The sequence below is a fragment of the Bos mutus genome, chromosome 19 (genome assembly GCF_027580195.1).
Source record: "Bos mutus isolate GX-2022 chromosome 19, NWIPB_WYAK_1.1, whole genome shotgun sequence".
Lineage (NCBI taxonomy): Eukaryota > Metazoa > Chordata > Mammalia > Artiodactyla > Bovidae > Bos > Bos mutus.
This window is the reverse complement of record NC_091635.1, coordinates 23,767,464-23,792,653: the sequence shown is the minus strand read 5'-3', so window position 1 is coordinate 23,792,653 and position 25,190 is coordinate 23,767,464. Positions and strand designations below refer to the sequence as shown.

At 39.8% G+C, this 25,190-nt stretch overlaps 1 protein-coding gene across 2 annotated transcripts in view; it reads right to left on the bottom strand.

The window, feature by feature from the left end:
* SPOP (speckle type BTB/POZ protein) overlaps positions 1-25,190 on the bottom strand; it is an 84,773-nt gene that overhangs the window by 2,007 nt on the left and 57,576 nt on the right. For both annotated transcript variants that reach the window (XM_005890342.3, XM_005890341.3), the window contains 8 exons: positions 19,381-19,524; positions 18,627-18,748; positions 16,576-16,727; positions 16,325-16,452; positions 8,622-8,799; positions 4,986-5,041; positions 4,368-4,490; positions 533-675 (listed from right to left, as the gene is read on the bottom strand). In XM_005890342.3, the coding sequence (XP_005890404.1) occupies positions 533-675; positions 4,368-4,490; positions 4,986-5,041; positions 8,622-8,799; positions 16,325-16,452; positions 16,576-16,727; positions 18,627-18,748; positions 19,381-19,458 (980 nt within the window). In that variant the 5' untranslated portion in view covers positions 19,459-19,524. The remainder of the gene's footprint in view (positions 1-532; positions 676-4,367; positions 4,491-4,985; positions 5,042-8,621; positions 8,800-16,324; positions 16,453-16,575; positions 16,728-18,626; positions 18,749-19,380; positions 19,525-25,190) is intronic.

The following is a 25,190-nucleotide window of genomic DNA, read 5'->3' as shown; positions in this document are numbered from 1 at the left end:
GAGAATTACTTCCCACTGAGAAAGTAATATGGCCAGGTCACTTGTCATTTAGGAAGAAGGAACAGATGTACTGGAATGGATACTTCTTTCTCAAAACAGTATTCTACAACCTCATCTCCTAATTATGTTTTCTCTTTTCCCCATTCTGCAGTTGACCATTGGACACCCTTAGTAACTCATAAAATCCACTTGTTTTCCCAGAGATCTGCTAGTCTTTTTGTAATAAGCTGGTGAGTGTGAAGTAAAGACGCTACTGCTTTGGGGGACAAAGGTTCTTTCAGACCAGCGAGTTTTCATTTTCATCAATTCTCATCCTGCAAGGTAGTAAAACACTTCACTCACCAATCAGATTAGACTGATGAAAGCAAAACCATTTTTCACACTGTCAAGCTGAAGGAAAAGATAGACACTCTCTACTTACTCCTGAAAGCTTAAAGTTACTCATCTGTTTCACTCACCAATTCAAAGTCTTTCTTTTTCATTCGCTAGCTAACCCAACTATCCTGAAAGAACTTTGAAGATGGCAACTCACTAGTTGATGAAATCCACTGCCTGAGTTTTCAACTGATCTGCGCTGTGGAGGTCAGCCAGGATGAGAATTTCTGCGGCGTTCTCCACGGAGAGATTACTGCAGAGAGCATCCTCACACATGACCTTTAAACGCTCCAAGGCGTACTGTAAAACACAAGCGTGCTGTTGTCAGAACAGGAAAGGCTCTGGGCTGATTGCTACTGAAGCAGTTTTCTTCAACCATACCATCATGTAACTGGATACCTGAATAAAACTCCACAGACCATGAAAAGGCAATTATAAAACATAACCATACGCTGAAGGCTGAGATGAAGATGGCTAAAATAACTTGCAGAGCTGCCATTCAAGTTCTAAAGTCTATTAGAAAAATAGCAATATGGGTCTATGCAATAGACCCACATCTTCAAGTTTTCCTTTACCCTGACTACGATTAAAGTCTCTCTTAAACAATCACCACCTACCTTTACAATGAGGCATTTTTCTGCTTCAAGTCAACAGGGACATTACATTTTAAATTTCTGCAATCCTTTTATTTAGAGCCAGACTAGGGTGCAGCACAGCCCTTTCTACTTAAGTACTGCCACCAGCCCAGCAGGATATCGGGCTGTGAAAGGAGCCCTGTGGTGACTTTTACCAGCATCTCTGCCTGCAGTTGTTCCTGTCAACCAAAGGTCTCCTTTTCAATAGAAAAGGATAAATGGAGCCCTATTTTATTGGGGTTGAGGTTAAGATTCTGAGGGTAGAAGAACAAAGCAACAGAGAACCTGGATTTAGTTTCAGTCTTAAAAACTTCCTATTTTTCAAATAAAGGGTATAAGTAAATGTTCTAGAAATGAAGGTCCAGGTTAATATTGGGCACATCTAATCTACTCGATTTGTTTTGATCCAACTGTACTACTTGCTCTCAAATATATCATGAACTTACACTAAGGAACTTCAGGGCAGAGGGAAGACAGGGAAAAAAGGAGGCACAAAATAAAATTGTCACTAATTAGTTCACAGGAGAATGATTTGGTCTGAGGGAATCCAGTCTCTGTACAGGTCCCATTTTGAGGGCCTCAGAACTCAATGACACAATACTCCTCTGGGCTGAATCATGACAATCAAACCAGGACAATTTTATTTTTATGAGTTCTGGGTGAGGAGGCACATCTGCTGGCACTGTGATTTCCTGCAGCAAAAAGAGAGTTTTATTGGTTTTGGTGCAGCTTTAATTTCTTACATTTGAGTAACTGGAAAACAGTTTCCATGGAAAACAGGAATGACACTAGACAAGAAAGAAATTAGGTTGCCATTTTTGTTTTAGAAGACCAGAAAAAGTTGAGTAAATATTCAGTCTTCACTCAGTGCTGCAAATAATATTCATCTTACCCTTTTTCTCAATATATTCTTTTAAAAGGACTTTTGCTGTGAATAGCTCTGATCCCTACTGCATAATTAGACAAAAGTAGCCATTTTTTTCCCTTGGGGACAGCTTTTTTTTCTTAATTATGCTTCTGAAAAACCTGCCTAATGGCAGTACTTACCCCAGAGGTTGAAATTTTGTCTCCCAGGCCTGGGCAACGTGTTTTGTTTTGTTTTTGGTCTAATTACACATGTCCCCAGGAGACTGGAAAAGCTCAGAAGAAGCTGTTTTAGTCTCTTGGGTAAATTCTAGATGTTTAGATCCTTCCGTGAAAATTTATTATTCTGTTTTCCTGAAGCTCACAAGGAGGTGTAAAGGTAAAAATGTTTTAAAATAAGCTTAGAGCAAAGATTATCTTATCTAATGCGAAATTCTGAAAGGAACTTGAAAAACGAACTCTTCAGTTACTTCTCATTCATAAACTTAAAGCACTGCTGTGATCCAACTGCTTTTCTTACACACTGCACTGAAAATACCACCCTTGGAATGTCAGTTCTGGCTGACCCCAAGCTCTCTAAACTTACAGCAGGTTCCCAGTAGGCTCTCTGGCTGAGGAGCAGGAATGAAAGCCCAGGGACACAGCTGTTTAAACCTGGCTCTGAGGATGCACAACTCTTAGTACTTCTGTCTAAAAACTGGACCTTGTGATACTATTCATCTTTATAGGAGCTGTATAATGAGAGGGCTAACTGCCTGGTATGTACAAGCACAAGTGACTGCTTCACTGAAAATCAGAGGCCAGGGAATTCCTTGGTGGCCCAGTGGCTAGGACTCCACGCTCTCAGGATGTGCCCAGTATTAACCTAGACGTTCATTTCTAAAACATTTATGTATACCCTCACCCAGCACTCTTCCTGAGGTCCTGGGTTCAAAATCGGATTGGGGAACTAAAATCCCACAAATGGAGTAGTGTGGCCAAAAGACTATTAGAGGGCAGACGAAGCGCACTCAGTGTAACTCAGCGTATGAAAAGCAGCCATCCAGGCCATGTGTTCTACTTCCCAGACCTCACAGCGAATGTTTCCTTTCTGTTTCCACTGAAAGCCAAGTTTTCTCTGGTTAGAACCGAGCTAGACTGGAAGGGTACAGGATGTTTGCAAATGCCTAATCATACTTAGGAAAGTTTTGCAAGTTGATAAAACAATACAGTTATTATTCAATCCTCTCCACTGGAGGCACTGATTGGGTTTACATGCCTCATCCTCTATAAACACAGCAAAAAGATGATCAGTAAAGATAAAACCACCACTGTAAAACACATTTTCCTCAGGGGTGCAAAGGGAGGAGGAAGGAGATGACTCCCCTGAGTGAATCCTGGGAAGGCTCTAGTACCTTCAGGTCAGAGACAGCTGGGACCCTCAGGCAGCTGCTGCAGCAGCAGGACAGGAAAAGGAGGCACTTGCAGCAGAGAACCACCTCTCTCAGAGTCTACTGCTGGCTGGGCTCGCGCCCGTTAACACTCTCGCCTCAACTGCTCCCTAGCAGAAGAAAAGTTTCCACAGGATAAACAGCAACTGTTTCCCCCACCCAACCCCCCCATTTCCTCAGACCACAGGGCCTTGGAGGAACAGGTCACTGCTCTGTCTGGTGTATCTACACAATGAAAGTCAGTTTCCCAAACTGTGTTTTGGGGAACACTAATCCCTGGAAGTGATCCTTGAGAACAGTGATTCTGGGTTAATGAAATTGGAGAAATTTGTTCACCGTATTCTTTTTTAGAAAGCGCACAGTGCGCACTAACACAAAAAGGTTCTGAGCAATCTGGTTGTAAAACAGCAACACAAAAACCCCAGTTTGACTTAGAGTTTCATTAACCTTTCCCCCCTCAATCTTGGGAATCACCTGCCTGTTGTTTTAGTAATCACTACAATTCATTAAGGCTAAGATCTACATTATTATTTTCACACTTTAACATTTCTCAAATCAAAAATGTGTCTCACAATCAAAGTGTATGTTTATGGTAGAAGTATCTCTCTTACAATTTTGAATATGATGTATTTCAATAACTTCTTAGGGAAAAGCTGCAAATGACCAGAACACTATGTAAAAGTTATTCTTATTGACAAAGCTTAAGTAAAAGTTAATGAACTCAAGAACATTTTGTAAACTACAAAGCCAAATCATAAATCCAAATGTTAATCTGAATCTTTCAAATCACTGAGTTAAATCTGAGATGGGCAAGAGAAGACAGGTAAATCTCACTTCTTTTCCATGGTGAGGGTGACCATATAATTTACCATTAAAAGGAGGACACCTTTGAAAATAAAAAGGTGCTATCGATAACTGTTGGAACACAAGTATGAACCAGGATTGTTCTGACCAAACTAAGATAAACGCTCATCCTGCCCACAAAGCAACATAAAAGCCCAGTCATGAAGCTCAAGAGGTCACCAAAACTCCCAGTCTTGTTATTATTTTCCTATTATCCCACCTTGTCAGCAGCTGCCAGCAAATCATCCGCCATTTTGTCGAGGTTCGGAGCCTTCCCCGTGTAAATGAAGCACATCATTTCCTTAAAAACTTCAGGCTCCACATCATTGATTTCAACCCGATTCTATGCCAAAAAAATTAAAATTGAGAAACATTCCAACAGAACAAAATTCCTTAACCATCTTCATGATTTTAAGTTCTGAGGAAGAGAGGAGTTCATATCATATTAAATCTAACATCAATAGAAACTTCTCTTTGCTCTACTTGATTGTTAATAGCCTTTTCTGCCATCTTATGTACCACCTTTGGTTTCTCAAACACACAGCAAGACAACTATATCTTTGATTTTTCACGTTTCTTTTCAAAACACATGCCTAATACCTCAACTCAAGACTATTTGAATGATCTGCTTGGAACAGTGAGTCTGCTTTACCCAGAATGTTTCCAGACCACCTCTCTCTGCTTTTAGAAATTGTCTGTTCAGGGTACTGTACTCCATTTTAATCACATAATAATAATAAAAAAAAAAAAAACAGGAAAATAAATCTGCTTCCAAATTGGGAAATAATCTGATTCTAGCCACCTAGCTAAAAAGACGTATTTCTAGCCTGTTACATACCTTTTTGCTTTCCTCCATTTCATGTTCAAACATGGCACTAAAAACTGGAGAACGAGCTGCAAAGTGAAAGGAAAACAGACACAGATATGATTATCACACCAAAATCTCTTGGTTCATCTGTTATGAAGGAGAGATCTTTTTTTTTTTTTTTTTTTTGGGCCATGCAAAGTGGCTTGAGGGATCTTAGTTCCCCAACCAGGGACTGAACCCAGGCCCACAGCAGTGAAAGCATCAAGTCTAACCACTGGACAGCCACAGAACTCCAGGAGAAGAGACCATTTTCTTTCCTATCCCACTGCTACGAAAATGATCTTTTATATTAATTATGCCAGAACTATAAAATTCCTTTCTTTTTATATCAATGAGTGAATAATTATACATAGGGGAAAAAATAATAATACATAGAGGAAAAAAAGAATCACTCCCTTCAAAGTAATTTATTAGCTCCACTCCAACTATGATATTTCAAGGAGATTACTCAAATTACCTATGTTAGATGACAATGATATCCTCTGGGTAGATCTGGGGGTTCAAATGGAAGGTTGTTCATGGTCTAAGCAGGGTGTCCTGATACCTACGTTTTTTGTCTGGAACAGTGATACCTGCTTTCTTCACTTTCAGAGTCCACATAGCAAGGAGGTCAAGAACAGGACTAAAAGGCATTCATTAGCTACATGAAGTACAGACTTATTTATGGCTGCTCCTTAAAGCCATGCATTATCAACAGAGATCACCCAAAAAGGTGAAAACCATCTCAGGTACCACAGTCATTTATGGCCCTTCAGATCTTAACAGAACAAAATCTTATTCCTTAATGTCTCTTAGTGTTTTCCTCAAGGGTGGGAATCACAAAGAAAGGTCCAGAAACAGTGTTCTAAACAGTGTGCACTGATCCCTCTAGACATCTCTGCTTTGGACACTTCCTCTTTATTAAAAGCACCAGCCCTTTAGTCTTCAGCTTCTGTATGTATTTATATAGTGCCTCACAGTACTATATATATATATATATATATACACACACACACACACACACATACATATATAAATATATATATATGTATGTATGTATGTGTGTATATATAAAATACCATGCCCATTCTAGTCTAATGAACACTATGAAAAATAAGTAAAGGCAATTTCAACCATGAGAGTAGTAAAATGACTAGGAACTCAAATTTTATCATGTTGTCTAATAAATCAAGGATTTTGGTGAAAGTTGAGACGATCAATCTCTACCTAAGAGAGAAGGAACAGATGAAATATTGGAGTTTCAGCTAACAGGTACCCAGAACTTTGACCTAATTTATGCCAGAAAAGATTAATTTTAAATTTGCCATTTTCTAACCATATAAGTGGAAACAGTGTCAGACTTTATCTTTTTGGGCTCCAAAATCACTGCAGATGGTGACTGCAGCCATGAAATTAAAAGACGCTTACTCCTTGGAAGGAAAGTTATGACCAACCTAGATAGCATATTCAAAAGCAGAGACATTACTTTGCCAACAAAGGTCCATTAGTCAAGGCTATGGTTTTTCTAGTGGTCACGTATGGATGCGAGAGTTGGACTGTGAAGAAAGCTGAGCGCCGTAAGAATTGATGCTTTTGAACTGTGGTGTTGGAGAAGACTCTTGAGAGTCCCTTGGACTGCAAGGAGATCCAACCAGTCCATTCTGAAGGAGATCAGCCCTGGGTGTTCTTTGGAAGGAATGATGCTAAAGCTGAAACTCCAGTACTTTGGCCACCTCATGTGAAGAGTTGACTCACTGGAAAAGACTCTGATGCAGGAGGAATAGGGGATGACAGAGGATGAGATGGCTGGATGGCATCACTGACTCGATGGACGTGAGTCTGAGTGAACTCCAGGAGTTGGTGATGGACAGGGAGGCCTGGCGTGCTGCGATTGATGGGGTCGCAAAGATTCGGACATGACTGAGCGACTGAACTGAACCATATAATCTTAACCCTCTGAACCTCAGTATTTTAATCTAACTACAAAAGAATATCAATTCTCACTGTTCTTATCTCTGAAAGGTTATAGACTATATGGTACATATAAATACATCACAGAAGCTGAAGACTAAGGGTTGGTGCTTTCTGGAAGGATCCAAAGCCAAGAGATGCCTATAGGGATCAGTGGATAGACAGAAGATGATGTTAAATCACCTAGGGAGATTAAGCAGAGTGAAAAGAGAACTAAGGCAGATTCTTAGGGAATAACAATATTTAAAGGGTGGGTGAAGAGGAAGGTCACACAGAAGTAGCCAGAGAGCCAGTAAGAGAAACCAGGAGTCAAAAAATACATAAACTGAAGAGTTCCTCAAATTTAGGAACTAGCAGGTCAATATAACTTTGGAAAACTGCTTTTGTGGCATGCAGGTGAACTGAGGATAAGTGTGAAGAAAGAGTCGAGAGAGGTAATATGCTAACTCAAGAAACTTAGCTCTGGAAAATAGAGAGAGGATAACTAGAGGGAGAAGCTTGAGCATGATTTAGCCTGAGAGCAAACAGGCAATAGGATAAAGAGATGAGGAACATATCAGATAACAAGGGTGTAACCAGCAGAGTAAGGCTTCTGAGAAGGCAGCGTATGAAACAGAACAGCAGTAGAAAGTACAGTTTGCTTTGGACACTCCTCCTCCACTGAGAATGCAGAGAAAATGCAGGTAAGGGGAGAGCCAAGAGCCAAGAGATACAGGCCTCAATTTTCTCCTGGAAGAAGTAGCAAGGTCATTTTTCAGGAGATGGAGATTAAAGGACAGTGGTAAAGGTCTGAAGCGTCTATTGTTGAGAAAAAGAAAGGGAGCTGACTAGTATCTGTAGAAAGAGGTCTTGGCAGTAATGTGGGGTCTGGCTGAGTGTGGAGACACTAACATAAGCGTTAATGACTTCCTTTAGCAATTCTCAGTACCATTCAGTTGAGAGGGGGCACAGTAGGATGGTTAGATTGAGCCAGACTGAGGTTTTGCCAGGTATGCATTTTAGAATGACAAGGCCAGGGGTCTTGCTAAGAAATCTGTTGCCTGAAGGTTCATGTGATTTCCTCTCACATATTTTAGCCTGAATATAAGTTTGAAAGCTATGCTTCCCTGTGAGGTAAAGGCCATCAGTCTGCTTTATCAGTTCCCTCCTGGGAGTCAGTCTTTCTGGTCTTAAAGACCAAGGGCCTATTATTAGAACAAGACCTGATCTTCCATGTCACTGGCAACATTCTCATTCTTCTACTGTTTGTATGGAAGAGACGGCTACAACCTCCAGGGCTGGGGACCTGGCTATGTGGTGGTTTAGTTCTGAGTCCAGAATCTTCTCCATTACATCCTAAGTCCCTGTCTAGGGGCTAATACTTGCTCTTAACCAGAGTTTGGACATCTCCCTCGAGGTGCAAAGGCATCTAATACACATCATCATCCATTCCTTGAAAATGGTGGTCTAAGTCCACTACAGAGAGAAAAGCGAGGTAGCACTTTTATGGAAAGTCTTTTTGGTTTTGACAACTAATGTCACCACAATATAAAAATATGTTTAGCTGAAGTTTTTCTGTACTAGTTCAAAAAGTTTAAGTTATTCAAAAGGTGATTATGCAGTCTACTATTTTTCCCTGTTTAACCAAAATGAAACTCCCCATGAATAAATACCAACCTGCTAAGATAGCTTTGTGAGCCTGGAATTCCTGGCCAGCAACACACAAACAACAGTCTGTGAACCGGGAGTTCTCCCACAGTCCTCCTAACTCATCTGCCAACCGGCACTCAGGAACCTTCACCATATTCATGGTATTCTGGCCAGAAATGTTGACGGAATCTTGCACCACACTCACCTGTGAAAGACAAGAAAACACAGTCCAAAGCTTTTGGTATCAGGAATTTTCGTCTCAGCAGGAAGAGAGATGACTTTCACCTTGCTGTTGCAGTACATTTAGAAACTAAATAAAAATTTAGTCATATTCTCTTGGTTTTTAATCAAGGATTTATCCTCTTGATCAAGTAGTTCTAAACTATCACAATCATACTATCCTACAACATCTCAGGACAATGAGGAGAGAGCCCCACAAACTTCTCTCTTCCAAATGTCTCATAAGCTCTGCCTTCCCTGCCCTGAATGTGTGTTGGTCGCTCAGTCGTGTCCTACTCTTTCCAACTCCATGGACTGTAGCCTGCCAGGCTTTTCTGTTCATGGGATTCTCCAGGCGACAATACTGGAGTGGCTTGCCATTCCCTTCTCCAGGGGATCTTCCCAACCCAGGGATATTGAACCCGGGTCTCCCGCATTGCAGGTGGATTCTTTACCATCTGAGCCAACAGGGAAGTACCTGGTCAAATCACCACAGGGAAAAAACAAGACAGAAACAAATGTTAAGCCTTAAATATTTACCTTGTTTTCCCTAAGCAAAATGTTAAATACAAAGAACTCCTATAGAAACTCCCATTTAAATTAAACTCTCTAGAGAAAAGAACCTTATAAGCCTAAAAGCACTTCACTTATTTCAGTTAGGTCTAGAACATAAACATAAAATACAGCTTCTATTTTTGTTGCTGTTCAGTCGCTAAGTCGTGTCTGAGTCTTTGCGACCCCATGGACTGCAGAAAACCAGGCTCCTCTGTCCTCCACCATCTCCTCAAGTTTGCTCAAATTCATGTCCGTTGCGTCAATGATGCTATCTAACCATCTCATCCTCTGCTGCCCCCTTCTTCTTTTGCCTTCTATCTTTCCCAGTATCAGAGTCCTTTCCAGTGAGTGGGCTCTTTGCATCAGGTGGCCAAAGTATTGGTGCTTCAGCATCAGTCCTTCCAATGAATATTCAGGGTTGATTTCCTTTAGGATTGACTAGTTTGATCTCCATGAAGTCCACAGGATTCTCAAGAGTCTTCTCCATTACCACAAATCAAAAGCATCAATTTTTGGTGCTCAGCCTTTATGGTCCATCTCTTACACAGGGCATAGTAAATAACTGGTATTTCCTCACCAACGTTAGTTTAATGAACAGGATAGAGCTTGGAAGATCTTGGGTAGTGATAACTGGGTAGGTATCCCACATTATTTACATGCTTACTCAGTCATTTGTGACACATAAGGTGATTGGCTCCAGCTAGGCATGTTCTTATAGCTTTGCAACAGAATGATGACGAGTGTACAGAGAAATCCAACTGGCCACTTGGCTTCAGCACCAGCCATGTTTTAACTGTTTGGTCTAAAGAATCTAAAACCCTGCTACTTCTAGATAGGTCAATGAAATTCAGATAAATGTGTCAGAATACAAAATACAAGGATTGAGGCTTCCCTGATGGTCCAGTGGTTAAGAATCCACCTTGCAATGCAGGGAAAGTAGGTCCAATCCCTGGTCAAGGAACTAAGATCCAACATGCCACAGAGCAACCAGGCCCGCACGCCACAACTACAGAGACCATGTGCCGCGACGAAAGATCCTGTGTGTCACAACCAAGACTCCACAAAGTCAAATTAATTAGTTAAAAAAAAAATCACAGGAATTTATAAACCATATAAAACATTATAAAATAAGTGTAAATTACCAAGCTGAAGATGAGACCCAACAGATCTCAGTCTTCTGACAACCCTAGCTATGCTTCCTCTCCTATATCATATTAGGTTAGAAATATTAGAAAGTAGAATTCACAAACCTTGAGAATCAGCTCCCCACTCTTGCTATTCCTATGAGTTAGATGAGAAAGACAACTAAGGAACATCCTAAATGACTCAAATTTCTTTTAACCTTCAAGATGCAAGTCATCCTTTAAATGCAATCATACACCCAGAGACGGTTAACGCCCCATCCAAATGACTGGTGGCCCCTTCTGCATAAGAGTGAGATGTTTACTCTCAGGTCAAGAAGTTTATTCATCTGTTTCAAACTAGCTGTTATGGTCCTGAACAATGAAGCAGCCGAGTTAATCAATTATGAATGTGCTCAGCATTAGTAGCACATTTATCAGAGCCAGAATACAATATTATTTTAACAGCCCAGGACCCAACACAAACCACCCCACAGAGATTGTCCCGTGTCAGATCTCTAATCTGGTTCAGCAACTTTCTCTTATTAACATCCTTACTTCTTTGATATAATGTTAACACCAAAAGCAGAAGCAGCCTATTTCCAGTTTTAGCTTCAAAATACTACTGATTTAAAAAGGAACAAACAAAACACCAAGGACATGCCCAGTTAAATCCAACTTCCTCATGAGGAAAGGCAGGAATCTTATGGGATGGCCAGGGAAAGGAACGGAGAATACATCTGGCACTGGGCTCCTAAGCTTGAATTAAACCAGTATGACAGGAGCCCAACGTCATCAACACTTGATGGCAGTTTACTAGACTGGGTAAAATGAACTGGCAAGAGCTAAGCTGATTTTCAAACTACGGTTATCAGTAGTCTCTGTGGTGGTTATATGTGTACTTGGTAATGCATGGGGCCCAAAGACAGTGACTCCTCTCACTGGGGTAATTCTTCTTTCTAGACACAGACAGGAACACAGCAGGAAGGAGAATGTACCTTTACTGTCTGAGCCAGACTTGTTCTGCAGATATATGGATGCCTGGAGTCTCTAGAGCTCTGAATGTCTGGCACCTCTTACCAACATTAAATACGCTTAATTAAAAATAAATTTTAAATGGCATTTACAAATGAGTCTTCAGAGCCCAAACTTTTAACTTAGAAAGGGATTGTTTTCCTCTGCAAATGATGACACTAAAATGATACCATTCTGAGAAAAACTAAAGATTTTTTTTTTAATGTTTATAAAGTTGACTATGGAGACTCATTCAGAATTGCAGCTGTGAAGATGACGTGACTGTGACATTAATGTCGTCTTAGACATGACTGCATGAACATGTTCTCAGGAAGGCTCTATAACCCTCTAAATTTCAAGTTGTAAAAGGGCCTCACTTTTAAAGTCAATTCTTTTCCTTAAAAAAGAAAATTTCATGAAAGATTATGTCATTTCTTGTATATTTTGTCCAAACATAGAAAGTCAAGGTAAAAAATACTGGAAATACATTTTTAACTTTCATATAATTAAAACAATCAAAAAAATAAACAGACTGTATATAGACTGTTTATAGCAGCAGTTGACACTTTGCCAACAAAGGTCCATATAATCAAAGTTACAGTTTTTCCAATAGTCACGTATGGATGTGAGAGTTGGACCATAAAGAAGGATAAGCATCAAAGAATTGATGCTTTCAAACTGTGGTGTTGGAGAAGACTCTTGAGTCCCTTGGACAGAAAGGAAACCAAACCATTCAATCCTTAAGGAAATCAACTCTGAATATTCATTGGAAGGACTGATACAATAACTCAAGCTTCAATACTTTGGCAACCTGATGCAAAGAGCCAACTCATTGGAAAAGACCCTGATGCTGGGAAAGATTGAGGGCAGGAGGAGAAAGGGGTGACAGAGGATGAGATGGCTGGACGGCATCACCAACTAGACATAAGTCTGAAAAAAATCCAGGAGAGAGTGAAGGGCAGGAACGCCTGGTGTGCTGCAGTCCGTGGAGTCATAAAGAGTTGGACACAACTTAGTGACTCAACAACAACAACACAGCAGCAGCACTACTTCTAAGCAGAAGACCAGCAACGGTCTAAATGTCTGTCAGTAAGAGAAAGAATAAACAAACCGATCAGATGGTGTGTGAACACACAACAAAATGCCACACAGCATTAAAATCAACGAACTATAGCAACATTCACAATATAAATAAATCTCAGAAACATAATGTGAAAACAGCAGGTCCTAGATAACTACATACATCCTGAGACCATCTTCATAAAAACAAGCAAACCTAAACAATATATTGTTCAGGCATATAAATAATAAACAATGGAATGATTAATTCAAAAGAGCTATTTATTATCACTGTCTGAGTAGGGAGACAACAGGTCTAAGGGATAGGGGAGAAGCATATATAGGTCGGTTCTAAGTTACTGGGAGTAATGTTGGGTTGGGTAGTAGATTTACTACATTATCATGTTTTATAACCTATGATAGTACACATTAAGTCACCATTTTTGTAGGTCAAGAACAATCAATTATTATTAACATTTCCTTTCAACTAATATATACAAATAATCCATTAATAAATAGTAAAAGAAAAAATAGACCAACATATTTAAAATTTGGCAAAAATATATATTCCCAGGCTTTGAAGAGATATTGTTTGTTAAAGAAAGAGACATTTTAATAATTAACTAGTATCTAGATATTTCATATGGTATTTAATATTTAAACTTTAATTACAACATTACAAACAGGCACTGGAATCTTCTACCTGTCAGGGGCATATACAATGAAGATGGAATACATGGATCTTTACTGCTAACAGCTACCTGTTTTCAGTACAAATAAAGAGGATCAACAGAAGTGAAGCATTTCAAGTAGATTTTCTGTGGTCTAAATTATTAAAAAGAAAATTAAAAGTGTAAAGCTTTCATGATTCTTTCATTACCAAAGAAAACTTGGTAGAGCCCATGTTTCCTAGGGTGAATGGTGCTCAGGTCCACTTTAGTGCAGCACAGCAGACGAGAGATGGAAAGTGGAGAGCTGCTACCAATTTGCTGCACAATGTCAGGAAAAATTACCTAACCTCCCTAGGCACTGCTTCTCCCCCAATAACATAAAATGAATCGAAAAGAACTAACCCAGCTCAAAGGACTGTGATAAAAAACAATTGAGGGAATGCATTAACTAAGCAGTATCAACTTGGAAAAATCACCACGTTTCCTAACAGTCAGAAAGAAAGATCAGTAAGAACCGAAAGTGAACCCAGTGTGGCACATTACAAACAAGACTACCCGTTCGGCATTTTTCAGTTTCATTAACGGTTATACAGTTATACTGAAATATAGCCCAACACACAAATGTGTGATTCTCAGTCTTTCACCTTAGGAGTTCCTCTTGTGGCCTCTGGGAACAGACCAAAAGTATTCACAAAACAACTGTACTTATGACATCAGGACAGTACAGAAGTACCTGGGCCAAAAACTGGGTAAGGAATAGAACAGTGGAGTACTCATAATTTAAATCTGTATGTGGACATCAACTTCATAAAGGCCTCTAAATTGTAAGAAAATATAACTAAACCAATAATAAATAAAATATAAATATGAACAAATAAACTTTTTAATAAATATTCCATTGATAGAAGGGAGCAAAGGTCAAAGGGACAGAATTTTCACCAAAGGATGATCTAGCTCTGAAATGCACTAAGAACTTAGATGAGCTGCAGACATTTTTAAAACCCACACATCCAACACACACACCTACGCAACTGTCTTGCAACGCTGAACGCTACTAAGTCCACAGAGAGTCTTGGAACAGAAACGAGTCTCACTAGGCACAAGCCCAAGAACGAGAAGCAACACTCAGCACCTGTGGCCAACAGAGAAGTGTGAGATGAACAGATGGCACACCTGGTCCGATGGTAAGAAACCGATGGCATCAGCAGAACCCAGCCAGACGTTTCCCTGTTCAACATCTCCTCATTTCCAAAGTGTCATCTCACTTCCCTTCTAAGTCAGTAAGGCATTTCTAAACTTAACCACAGAATTTCTCCTAAGAGAATTTCATATGGGGAAGCAAAGAGAGAGCATCTCAGACTCAACCACAGGATGAGAAATTGCCAAGTGAGGGCAGGTCAACTGGTTTCCAAATCAAGAATGTCAATACAAGGGCTGAAGCAGATGGAATGGATCTGGGCGGGGTGAAGTGCTGGGGAGAGCATCTAAGAAAACGCTGGACGCACTGTAGACTTAAAAATGTGGCAATAAAGGTTCTGGTACTGCCTAAGACACCAGATGCATTATTTAGAGGTGATTTCCTTCAGAGAATAGTTCAAAGATTGGCTTTCATTTCCAAAAGAAATTAGAATCCACTATTTTAAATTTTTTCTGAAATACAGGATCTCTAAGGTGGGTGAATATTCGAAAGTTTGTTTATATGACATTCAATCTCACACGAAACCACCCAATTGTTCTTGCTTTCATTTCTCCACTTGGGCAATTGAGTATGATCTGTAACTACTACTTGGATTTATGTAGAATTGAAAATTCCAAGATAAAAAATAACTGCAAAATTTTATAAAAAATAACTGCAACATTTCATGTATTTTTACAGACACCTACACTCTAGTATTTTCTTATTTCTTTTCACTTAGCAATTAAAAAGGAGAAAAGGTAGCTATTATGCAAACTATATTTTATGTATTCAGTGTAGTATTTTAATAAACTATACCTCCCAGGTTTACTAATCATCAGCAACTCTATGAAAATATTCAATGAGCTGTGACTTGGAAAAGAAGCCAGCTACTGCTGGCCAAGCCTCTTCTACAACAGGGCAAGACTCCTAAGGGACACCTTCCCCACTGCGCAGGTGGTGACATGCTATGCCTTTGGAGCTACTGTTAATGTTAAGTCGCAATGTGGGCCTATTATTTGACAGAGTACACTGTTAGTTGGGAAACTTGCCTGCACCCTCCCCATGAAAGCACAGGAGACATTCTCTTGGTGATAGTGATCAGGAATCAGGTCCTTGACCACACAATGTACAAGGAACACCAACATCCCAGCTGACTAGAGGTTTTATTCGTTTCTTACACTGTAAGCTTATTAGTATTTATAAATGCATTAATAACAGCATGAAACGACTAATTAGTATACACTCATTAAAGAAACCATTTTCCAACTCACTCTCAAGGAATTTTATTTCTACGCTTCTCCTATAAACCTGAAAAGGCTCTTTAGGTCATTGGGAATCTTAGAAGGCTTCTCCTAAATGACTACAGATAACCCTCTTCACTAACAATGACTTAGCTTTACATAACCTGCACTCTTAAAAAAAAAAATGGTTCTTACCTTCCTATTTCACAACTCCCTCAGCAAGACAAACCAGAGACACTCAACAACCAATAAAAGTCATCTAGTTCAAAGAGCAAAAAGAAAGTGCTCTATCAAACACATGTGGACCTCATATTCAAGGAGGAGCCAGAAAGCTCAAGGAACAAATATGCTTATCCAGTTGCTGGTCATTCTCCTCAGTGTAAAGTAACAGTCCTTCCAAACGCTTTCTGAAAAATTTTGCAATGAAAAGCCAGAATCATGACCCAAGATAGAACATACACAATCTTTGTTTTTCAGAATAATGACAAGTGGAAAACTGAGTTGCCCAACAACCTTGAAAACATGGCACAGCTTTCAGTCAGTCGTGTAAATAATATTCGTAGCACCACTCCATTGGGGGATTTTCTCACTCTCCATCCTTGATAACAATACATCTACCAATACCCATCAGGTCTGGGAACTGCTACTCTCACAGCAGGGTAAAAGGACTCACCTCACAGAAGAGGGTAAGCTTGTCATCAGGAAGAAGCCCATTGGCCTCATCCAAGAGAAAATCTCTACGGATGAATTTTTTGAATCCCCAGTCTTTCCCCTGCACAAACCTATATGCCCGTTGACTCTCTGGAGTGAAAAAAAAAAAGTTATATTTAGGGTTACTCAAAAAAAAATCAAATCAAATCCACAACTTGTCAATGTATAAAGTTGCTGGATGTGAAAACAGAGTCAAACAAAGGTAACATTTACCCATAGCTTTGGTTTCTTCTCCCTTGGCATTCAGGATGGAGAATTTGAATTTTGCTCGAACTTCACTCTTTGGACAGCTGACGAGTAACAGGTAAAGTGACAGGTAATCTTTGCTTTCTTCATCTAGTCCTTTTGGATTTACCCGCAAACACCTGCCCAAAACAGAAGTTAAAAAAAAGTCAAAAGCATCCATGTTTGCAGGCTCATGAAGTGATAGGAGGCAACCAGAACATAAGAATCAACAGGAGATGTTAAAAAACAAACCCAGGCCCCAAAGCAGGATGTTCTGATTCAGTTAAATGACCACTTAGAAATCACTTTTCTAGCGCAACCTGAGGCACCTTTTAAAAAGTAAACAATAAAGGAGCATCTTAGAATCTGACAACATATCCCTTGCATCTCCGCCTCTTTCCTCATAATCTCCCAAATCACTTTTTCCCCCTAAAATACTTTGAAATTCAATCGAGTCTCAATCTATTTTAATCTTCAATCTCAGGAAAAGCAGCCCCTTATTTTTTGGGGACTGCAGTGAAACCAGGAAGAAAAAAGTCAGTGAGCCTTTCAATACCAATTTGGGAGAGAAAAAGAACTCTATAGAGAAATAAGTTATCTTTTATAGATATTTTATCAATCTGGCAATAATACTCTTAAGATTAAAATAAAAGAGGCAATATGGAGGAAGCACAGACAAAGGTAAACTCCCATTATGTGGGGCAGAGTTCCAAGTCAGACTTCTAAGTAGAGTCAGTGATGCCAATCTGTTACCAATGGATTTAAAACTAAATTCAGACAGAATTTAACAGGTTCAACTCAGTTAACTTGTAAATGTCATTAGCTGAACTGCATGTGGTTCAGACACTTTTACCACGTATAATACATAGGCCGTATGTATCCATAGGCCTTGCCAGTATTATGACACTCTCTCAACAGGTGGCCCAATTTACTGCTTCTCTAGGAAGTGCAGACGCCATAGACATCTCAACACATTGTGCTGAAGATGTGAATTTAAATACAATGCCTAAGAATGCTTAAATACAATGCCTAAGAATTCTCTCAGCACCTAGTAATTCACTACTTAAGGTACATGGCCAACAAATACTAAATGAATGGAAAGTCATTGAACTTTTCAGTGGGTTAACAGAGGTTAAAATGGTGGTTCATAGACACGTATTCTGGTCTTTGTAGAGAGTACATGGTTGTATACATAACAGCCTGCTGCTCAAGAGAAGACACAGTTTGGAAGGGACTGACCCAGCCTCCCAGATCCTATTTCCCTTGCCACAGGGATCAACTGAGGGAACCTAGATCTAAACCAATCAGTGCACATCTGACACATTCTTGGCCACACAGTTCAGAGCAAGTTTAAAGACTGCCGGATGGTAGTGGAAGATGCCCACTGCTACTGCCAATCAACTTTCAACCACAAGGGAAGCTAATCTTGAGATGCTCTCCACAAACAGTGTGGAGAGCAGGGCAGAGCAGAGAGTGCTGGGATCCTTAATCTAACCACTGGGCTGGCTCTTGGATCAAATTACCTTAAAAGATATCCTATACCCTGGGCATTCCAGTTACAAGTAAATAAATCTCCTTTGTTTAAAAACAGGCAATCTAAAAATCAAGAGCTATTACATTATAAAATCTAGATTTTCTGTTTTTCTTGAAAAATCAGAGAATCTGGCAATGCTCAGACCTTATTCACATGTGGCTATCATCAGGGGGAGCCGTAGCCACCACTTCTTTTAGGACACTAACTAGTTTGCAAAGTGGTCAACATTCACACCAGGTACGGATATTATTTACAATACTGGCCCTCTTAACTCACTGACTTTACTCCACAGCCATTGGAGCTTGCTGACCCTGATACACTCACCGAACTAATTCAACAAACATAACAGTGAGCATCTGTTATGTATCAGATACTGGGGAATAAATAAAGAACAAAACAAAGTCCCTGCCATCAAGGATCTTATGTTCCAGTCAGTCTTCCATGAAGCCAAGCAAAACAGGCAACTTTTAGAAAAGTTTTTACAGCTAAATGTATTCTTCCTCACCATTTCAGTTTATCATTGGCTCCTGATGAAAAGGTTGAACTTTTAATGACTTCACCCATTTCCTCCCGGCAAAAGCTAAAGTTATTGATGGTCCACATGTAGGAGAACTTCACTACCTTGATCTGTTGATAGAAAACCAGGAAGTAATTATATAGGAAGTGAGCAACCTGAAAAACAGGCTGGAGATCAGATAATTTCCCCCTCCCTCCCTGTGCATAATCCCATAGGAAGATAGCACTGTTCGGCCAGCATAGAGGCTCAGCCTTTTCCATCCCTCATCTACATTTTAAGAAATCTCACAGTGATCCACTGCTTCCACTGCTTTTCTTTTCAGTTTCTGAGAAATACTGGATGGAAAATGAGAGAAGCACAGACAATGCTGGGAAAGCATGTGATTAAGCCACACCTAAAATGAACCTCTGCTCAGAGCAGTGTTTAATGATTTAGATATTGATACCACTGCCTGGGGTTGCAAATCTCAAACCTAGTATCCCCTTGAGTTGCCCAACAAAGTCACACATTACCATCAAGGAAGATGTAGAGAGTAGATCTAGTTTCAAAGATTCCCCTCCTTCAACCTCCTGTGAAAAACAGCGGCCTAGGCCATTCAGATTCCTCGTAGAAAACCAAGGAACGGAAAGCTGACATGTACTTTATCTATTTGACATGTATGACTCAGAGAAAGCAGGAAAGCCAACACAGAAAACAAACCTGACTCCTTTTGTCCACCAAAATCCTCCCAAGAAGTGCCTACCTGTGTGTAGCACCAGCTCTCAGCTACAGGGCCACTCGACATTTCTGCCGGAGGTGGAGGGCTTGGAACCCTTGACATCGCCAGTTTGAAGGCTAAACAAGATTTCCGAAGTCAGGGGACAAAAACTTCTATTGTTTCTTCACCCTGGTTGATGGAAGAAGCAAGAGAATTTTATTAGCATACTATCCTACTACTTCCATTTGACCTTCCAAAGACTGGAAACTTTGTCTCCAGCCTGGAATGCTTTCCCGTTATCATTCAAATGACTCCTTAGCATTCAATGTTAACTTCAGGGAACATCACCTAACCTAAGGCAATCTCCTCATCACAAGGATATAATCCTGTTTTAATTTTCTGCACAAAACTAATTTAATTATTTATATAACATATATAATTTATATAATTATAAGATAATTATCTTACCAAATGAATTTACTCAAAGGGTACTTAAAGTAGGGGCTTCCTTGATAGCTCAACAGGTAAATATGCCTGCAATGCAGGAGACACAGAAAACACGGAAGGAAATGGCAACCCACTCCAGTATTTTTGCCTAGAAAATCCCATGGACAGAGGAACCTGGTGGGCTACAAACCATGGGGTCACAAAGAGTCGGACACAACTGAGTGACTTGCTAAAGAGGAGACAGCATGGTGAACACCACACACAGGTTTACTACTGGCTCCTTCCCTTGGGGGTACAAATACAAATACTCCTAAAGGAAAATAACCTTGTTATCTTTCCAACTACTGTCTTATCTTCTACACTTCAGTGCAAACTTATTAATAAGAATAGTCCTAAAAAAAAAAAAAAGAATAGTCCTTGGGAGGGAGGTTCACAAAGAGGGGACCTATGTATACCTATGGCTGATTTACGTTGATATATGGCAGAAACCAACACAGTATTGTAAAGCAATTATCCTCCAATTAAAAATAAATTTAAAAAGAAAAGAACAGTCTTCTATTTCTTAACCTATTGTTAGCTGCTCTCTCGAAGGGCAACATTTACCCGTCTTAGATGTGTTCCTTTCTTTGTAGCATTAACAATCTCTCATTACACTTCACCAGTATCTGATTTTCCAGATTCTTCTCCTTGCTTTCTCTGTTTTCTGATCATTCTGCAATATCTTTTATTGGATTTTCTTACTTCACTGTTGTTCCCATGGTTTAATATTGAATCATTTTCTCAAACTACATTCTCTTTTGTGGTAATTTTATTCACAACAGCGTCAAATTTCTGTCTTTATATAATTTCTGTCTTTTTCCCACATCTCCAACTCTGACCTCTCTCATAAGCCTCAGACCATTCCTAAATAATTGCTACACATCTCAACAGGGTGTCCCAGTAGCAAACCAAATCCAACTCAAAATTCTCCCCTTCAGGGTCTTTCTAAACATAAAAGACATTAAAAACAGTGGTGAATACAATTTTTAAGTACTATGAACAAAGCCAAAAACAAACAGCGCTTACAATACATGGCAAAGAGTTAGCTGTATTAACACAAGTAATACATAAATTGTTTCTACAAAATAAATAAGAAAAAGACCAACTATCCTATAAAAATACCAGCCACAAAAAGTAAATAAAATAGTTCTTTGTTTAAACACTGTATACCTATCAGGTTTGGAATGGGTTCAAGAATTTCTATTTGTAACAAGTCTGGACATGGAACAACAGACTGGTTCCAAATAGGGGAAGGAGTATGTCAAGACTGTACATTGTCAGCCTGCTTATTTAACTTATATGCAGAGTACATCATGAGAAATGCTGGGCTGGAGGAAGCACAAGCTGGAATCAAGATTGCATTGCTGGGAGAAATATCAATAACCTCAGATATGCAGATGACACCACCCTTATGGCAGAAAGCGAAGAACTAGAGAGCCTCTTGATGAAAGTGAAAGTGGAGAGTGAAAAAGTTGGTTTAAAGCTCAACATTCAGAAAACTAAGATCATGGCATCCGGTCCCATCACTTCATGGCAAACAGATGGGGAAACAGTGACAGACTTTACTTTTTTGGGCTCCAAAATCACTGCAGATGGTGACTGTAGCCATGAAATTAAAAGACGCTTGCTCCTTGGAAGGAAAGTTATGACCAACATAGAAAGCATATTAAAAAGCAGAGACATTACTTTGCCAACAAAGGTCCGTCTAGTCAAGGCTATGGTTTTTCCAGTAGTCATGTATGGATGTGAGAGTTGGATTATAAAGAAAGCTGAGCACCGAAGAATTGATGCTTTTGAACTGTGGTGTTGGAGAAGAAAGTTGGACTGCGAGGAAATCCAACCAGTCCATCCTAAAGGAGATCAGTCCTGAGTGTTCATTGGAAGGACTGATGTTGAAGCTGAAACTCCAATACTTTGGCCACCTGATGCGAAGGACTGACTTACTTGAAAAGACCCTGATGCTGGGAAAGATTGAGGGCAGGAGGAGAAGGGGATGGCAGAGGATGAGATGGTTGGATGCCATCACTGACTCAATGGACATAAGTTTGGGTAAATTCCAGGAGTTGGTGATGGACAGGGAGGCCTGGCGTGCTGTGGTCCATGGAGTCACAAAGAGTCGGATACAACTGAGCGACTGAAGGGAATTGAACAAGTTCCCAGGTGACCTTGATGTGCTGGTTTTGAGAACCACTGCCCTAGAGAAACTGCCCATAGGCACAAGAAGACATGGACAAGGTCATTCAATGTGGCAGTTATAAACAACTAAAAATCCAGTAGGAGGGAAATAGGTAACTAAATTGGGTTATTTCCATACAATGAAAAACTATTTCAGGATTTAAAAGCAATGAACTGCACCAAGGAGATAAGATCAAACACAATACTAATGAAAAAGAGTTTTGGAATGTCTTGTGCGGTACATTATTTACACAAATTTAAGATTTATATATTATTTACAGATATTTGCATACAGTTCAGTTCAGTCGCTCAGCCATGTGTTGACTCTTCGCGACCCCATGGACTGCAGCACGCCAGGCTTCTCTGTCACCAATTCCAGGAGCTTGCTCAAACTCATGTGCATCGAGTCAGTGATGCCATCCAACCATCTCATCCTCTGTCGTCCCCTTCTCCTCCTGCCTTCAATCTTTCCCAGCATCATGGTATTTTCAAATGCGTCAGTTATTTCGCATCAAGTGGCCAAAGGATTGGAATTTCAGCTTAAGCATCAATCCTTCCAATGAATATTCAGGACTGATTTCCTTTAGGATGGACCGGTTGGATCTCCCTGCAGTCCAAGGGACTCTCAAGAGTCTTCTTCAACACCACAGTTCAAGAGCACCAATTCTTCAGTGTTCAGCTTTCTTTATGGTCCAACTCTCACATCCATACGTGACTACTGGAAAAACCATAGCCTTGACTAGACAGACCCTTATCAGTAATGTCTCTGCTTTTTAATATGCTGTCTAGGTTGGTCATAACTTTCCTTCCAAGGAGCAAGTGTCTTTTAATTTCATGGCCGCAGTCACCATGTGCAGTGATTTTGGAGGCCAAGAAAATAAAGTCTGTCACTGTTTCCATTGTTTCACCATCTATTTGCCATGAAGTGATGGGACCCAATGCCATGATCTTAGTTTGTTCAATGTTCAGTTTTAATGCATACAGTAGAAGTGAAAAAAATCAATGACAAGCTATGTAGCAGATTCAGGATGAGGGAGCAAGAAAGAATGAAGCTGGGAAAAGAATGCAAGACATTTCAAGTTGATCTCTCACATTTCTTTTAAAATTATGACAACCTAAGGCAAATATGACGATACAAATGTCATTTAATTTGGGATGACAGCTACTGTTGTGTATAATATCCTTTGTACTGTTCTACTTTATCTTTAAAATATATTAATTGTAGGAATAGTATAAAATGATATACTTATTTCATTATATCATACACTGTCTGCTACTGCTGCTGCTAAGTAGCTTCAGTCGTGTCCAACTCTGTGCGATCCCACAGACGGCAGCCCACCAGGCTCCCCCGTCCCTGGGATTCTCCAGGCAAGAACACTGGAGTGGGTTGCCATTTCCTTCTCCAATGTATGAAAGTGAAAAGTGAAAGTGAAGTCGCTCAGTCGTGCCGGACTCAGCGACCCCATGGACTGCAGCCCACCAGGCTCCTCCATCCGTGGGATTTTCCAGGCAAGAGCACTGGAGTGGGGTGCCACATCGTCCAGTTTATAATATATAAGGGAGAAATTTCTCTCCCGAACTCCTGGTTTATTTTTAGTTAGGGACAGACAATATGAATCTTCTAAATGTCTGTGTTTGTCCTCTGTGCTTGCCTACAATGAAGCTCTGAGACAAATCTGTCTTGAAACTACAGGCTCACATGCTCATTCTATATAGCTCATATTATTACTGTACTATAGCTTTATTATTTTCTTAACACTGTTACTAATTTTGCTATAAGTCCTTAAACTGTTTAGTTTACTCTTTGATATGTTAAGTATTTCTGGAAACTGCCTCAAATCCTTCATAGAAAGAGGTATAAATGAATAACTTTCCCCTGCCCCCAAACCACTCAACTCATACACATTCAGTAGCTACTTAAGTAATAAGCATGGGACAGTATTAGTAAAATATAGGGCACCCTCACAGAGTAATACCACTAGTATTACCAGAGTCCCTACTGGTTTTAACACTATCCTACATATGTTTATAATTAAAATATCCCATGTAATCACAGATGAAGTTAAGACATATACACATAATGTGCTATTTTACTTAAGCCAGCAAACTAAGCAGGGCAATGGTCTTTGGGCCTCCCTGGTTTATGCGATTCAAGATTTCATGATAATATCAAGAAAAGAGACCTGTGATCAAGATAGGCTTGCATTTGATGGAAAACACATTCTCACCCCATGGGCTGCAGCCTGCCAGGCTCCTCTGTCCAGGGATTCTCCAGGCAAGAATATTGGAATGGGTAGCCATTCCCTTCTTTAAAGGATCCTCCTGGATCCAGGGATGGACCCGGGGTATCTCCTGTATTGCAGGTAGATTCTTTACCATCCGAGTCACCAGGGAAGCCCATTTATTTGTCTAGTAGTAAACGCACCTTAGGCAGTTTTATAAATCCAGTTACCATTACTGCCAGTAGGAACCAGAATGGAATTTCAAAATTCCTGATTAAAACTATCTTTTGGGCAGGCTGGCAATGAAGATGTGAATTTTACATGTTAGTTAAGAGCATAAAACTTGGCTCTGTGGGTGTGAGGTGCAGGCTCAGCTCAATATTGATGGATCATAAAATACTCATTTGAGTTTATTGTTAAAGTTTAAAAAATACTTCAAACTTATCTAAAAATTAATAATTTTGGAATTCTCTAGGCCTAAGAAAAAAACAAGTTTAAAAGCCAGCTTATTTTAATGGATTAACTTGCTACAGAGCTATGGTCCATTATCACAACCAGAAAATAAAATACAACTTGTCTTGGTCATTGTTTCCTATCTTTTTTGTTTCTCATTTATTCTGTACACAAGTCTTTGTGTGTTTTTTGTTTTGTTTTTTTTTTTAAATAATATTACCCACCCGTCTTCCAATTGTTTAAAAATGTCCAACCCAGCAGTCAGTAGAACTAGAGAATCAGTTTTAGACTCTAAGGAGCTCTAGCCACACAACCTGCTGGAAGGGAAACTGACTAGGACAGCACAAGTCTAATTAATTTCACTCAAGAGTAGGCACCATGTGCAAACACATGCTCATCAGCAAAGTAGTCTGGTGGTACATGAACTCTTCAGCACTTCATGCCAATTGCCACAGATGCCCAGCAGAAAAACAATTTTAGAAAAGAGGAGGTCTATTTGAGGGTCATGGTTTGAGAATT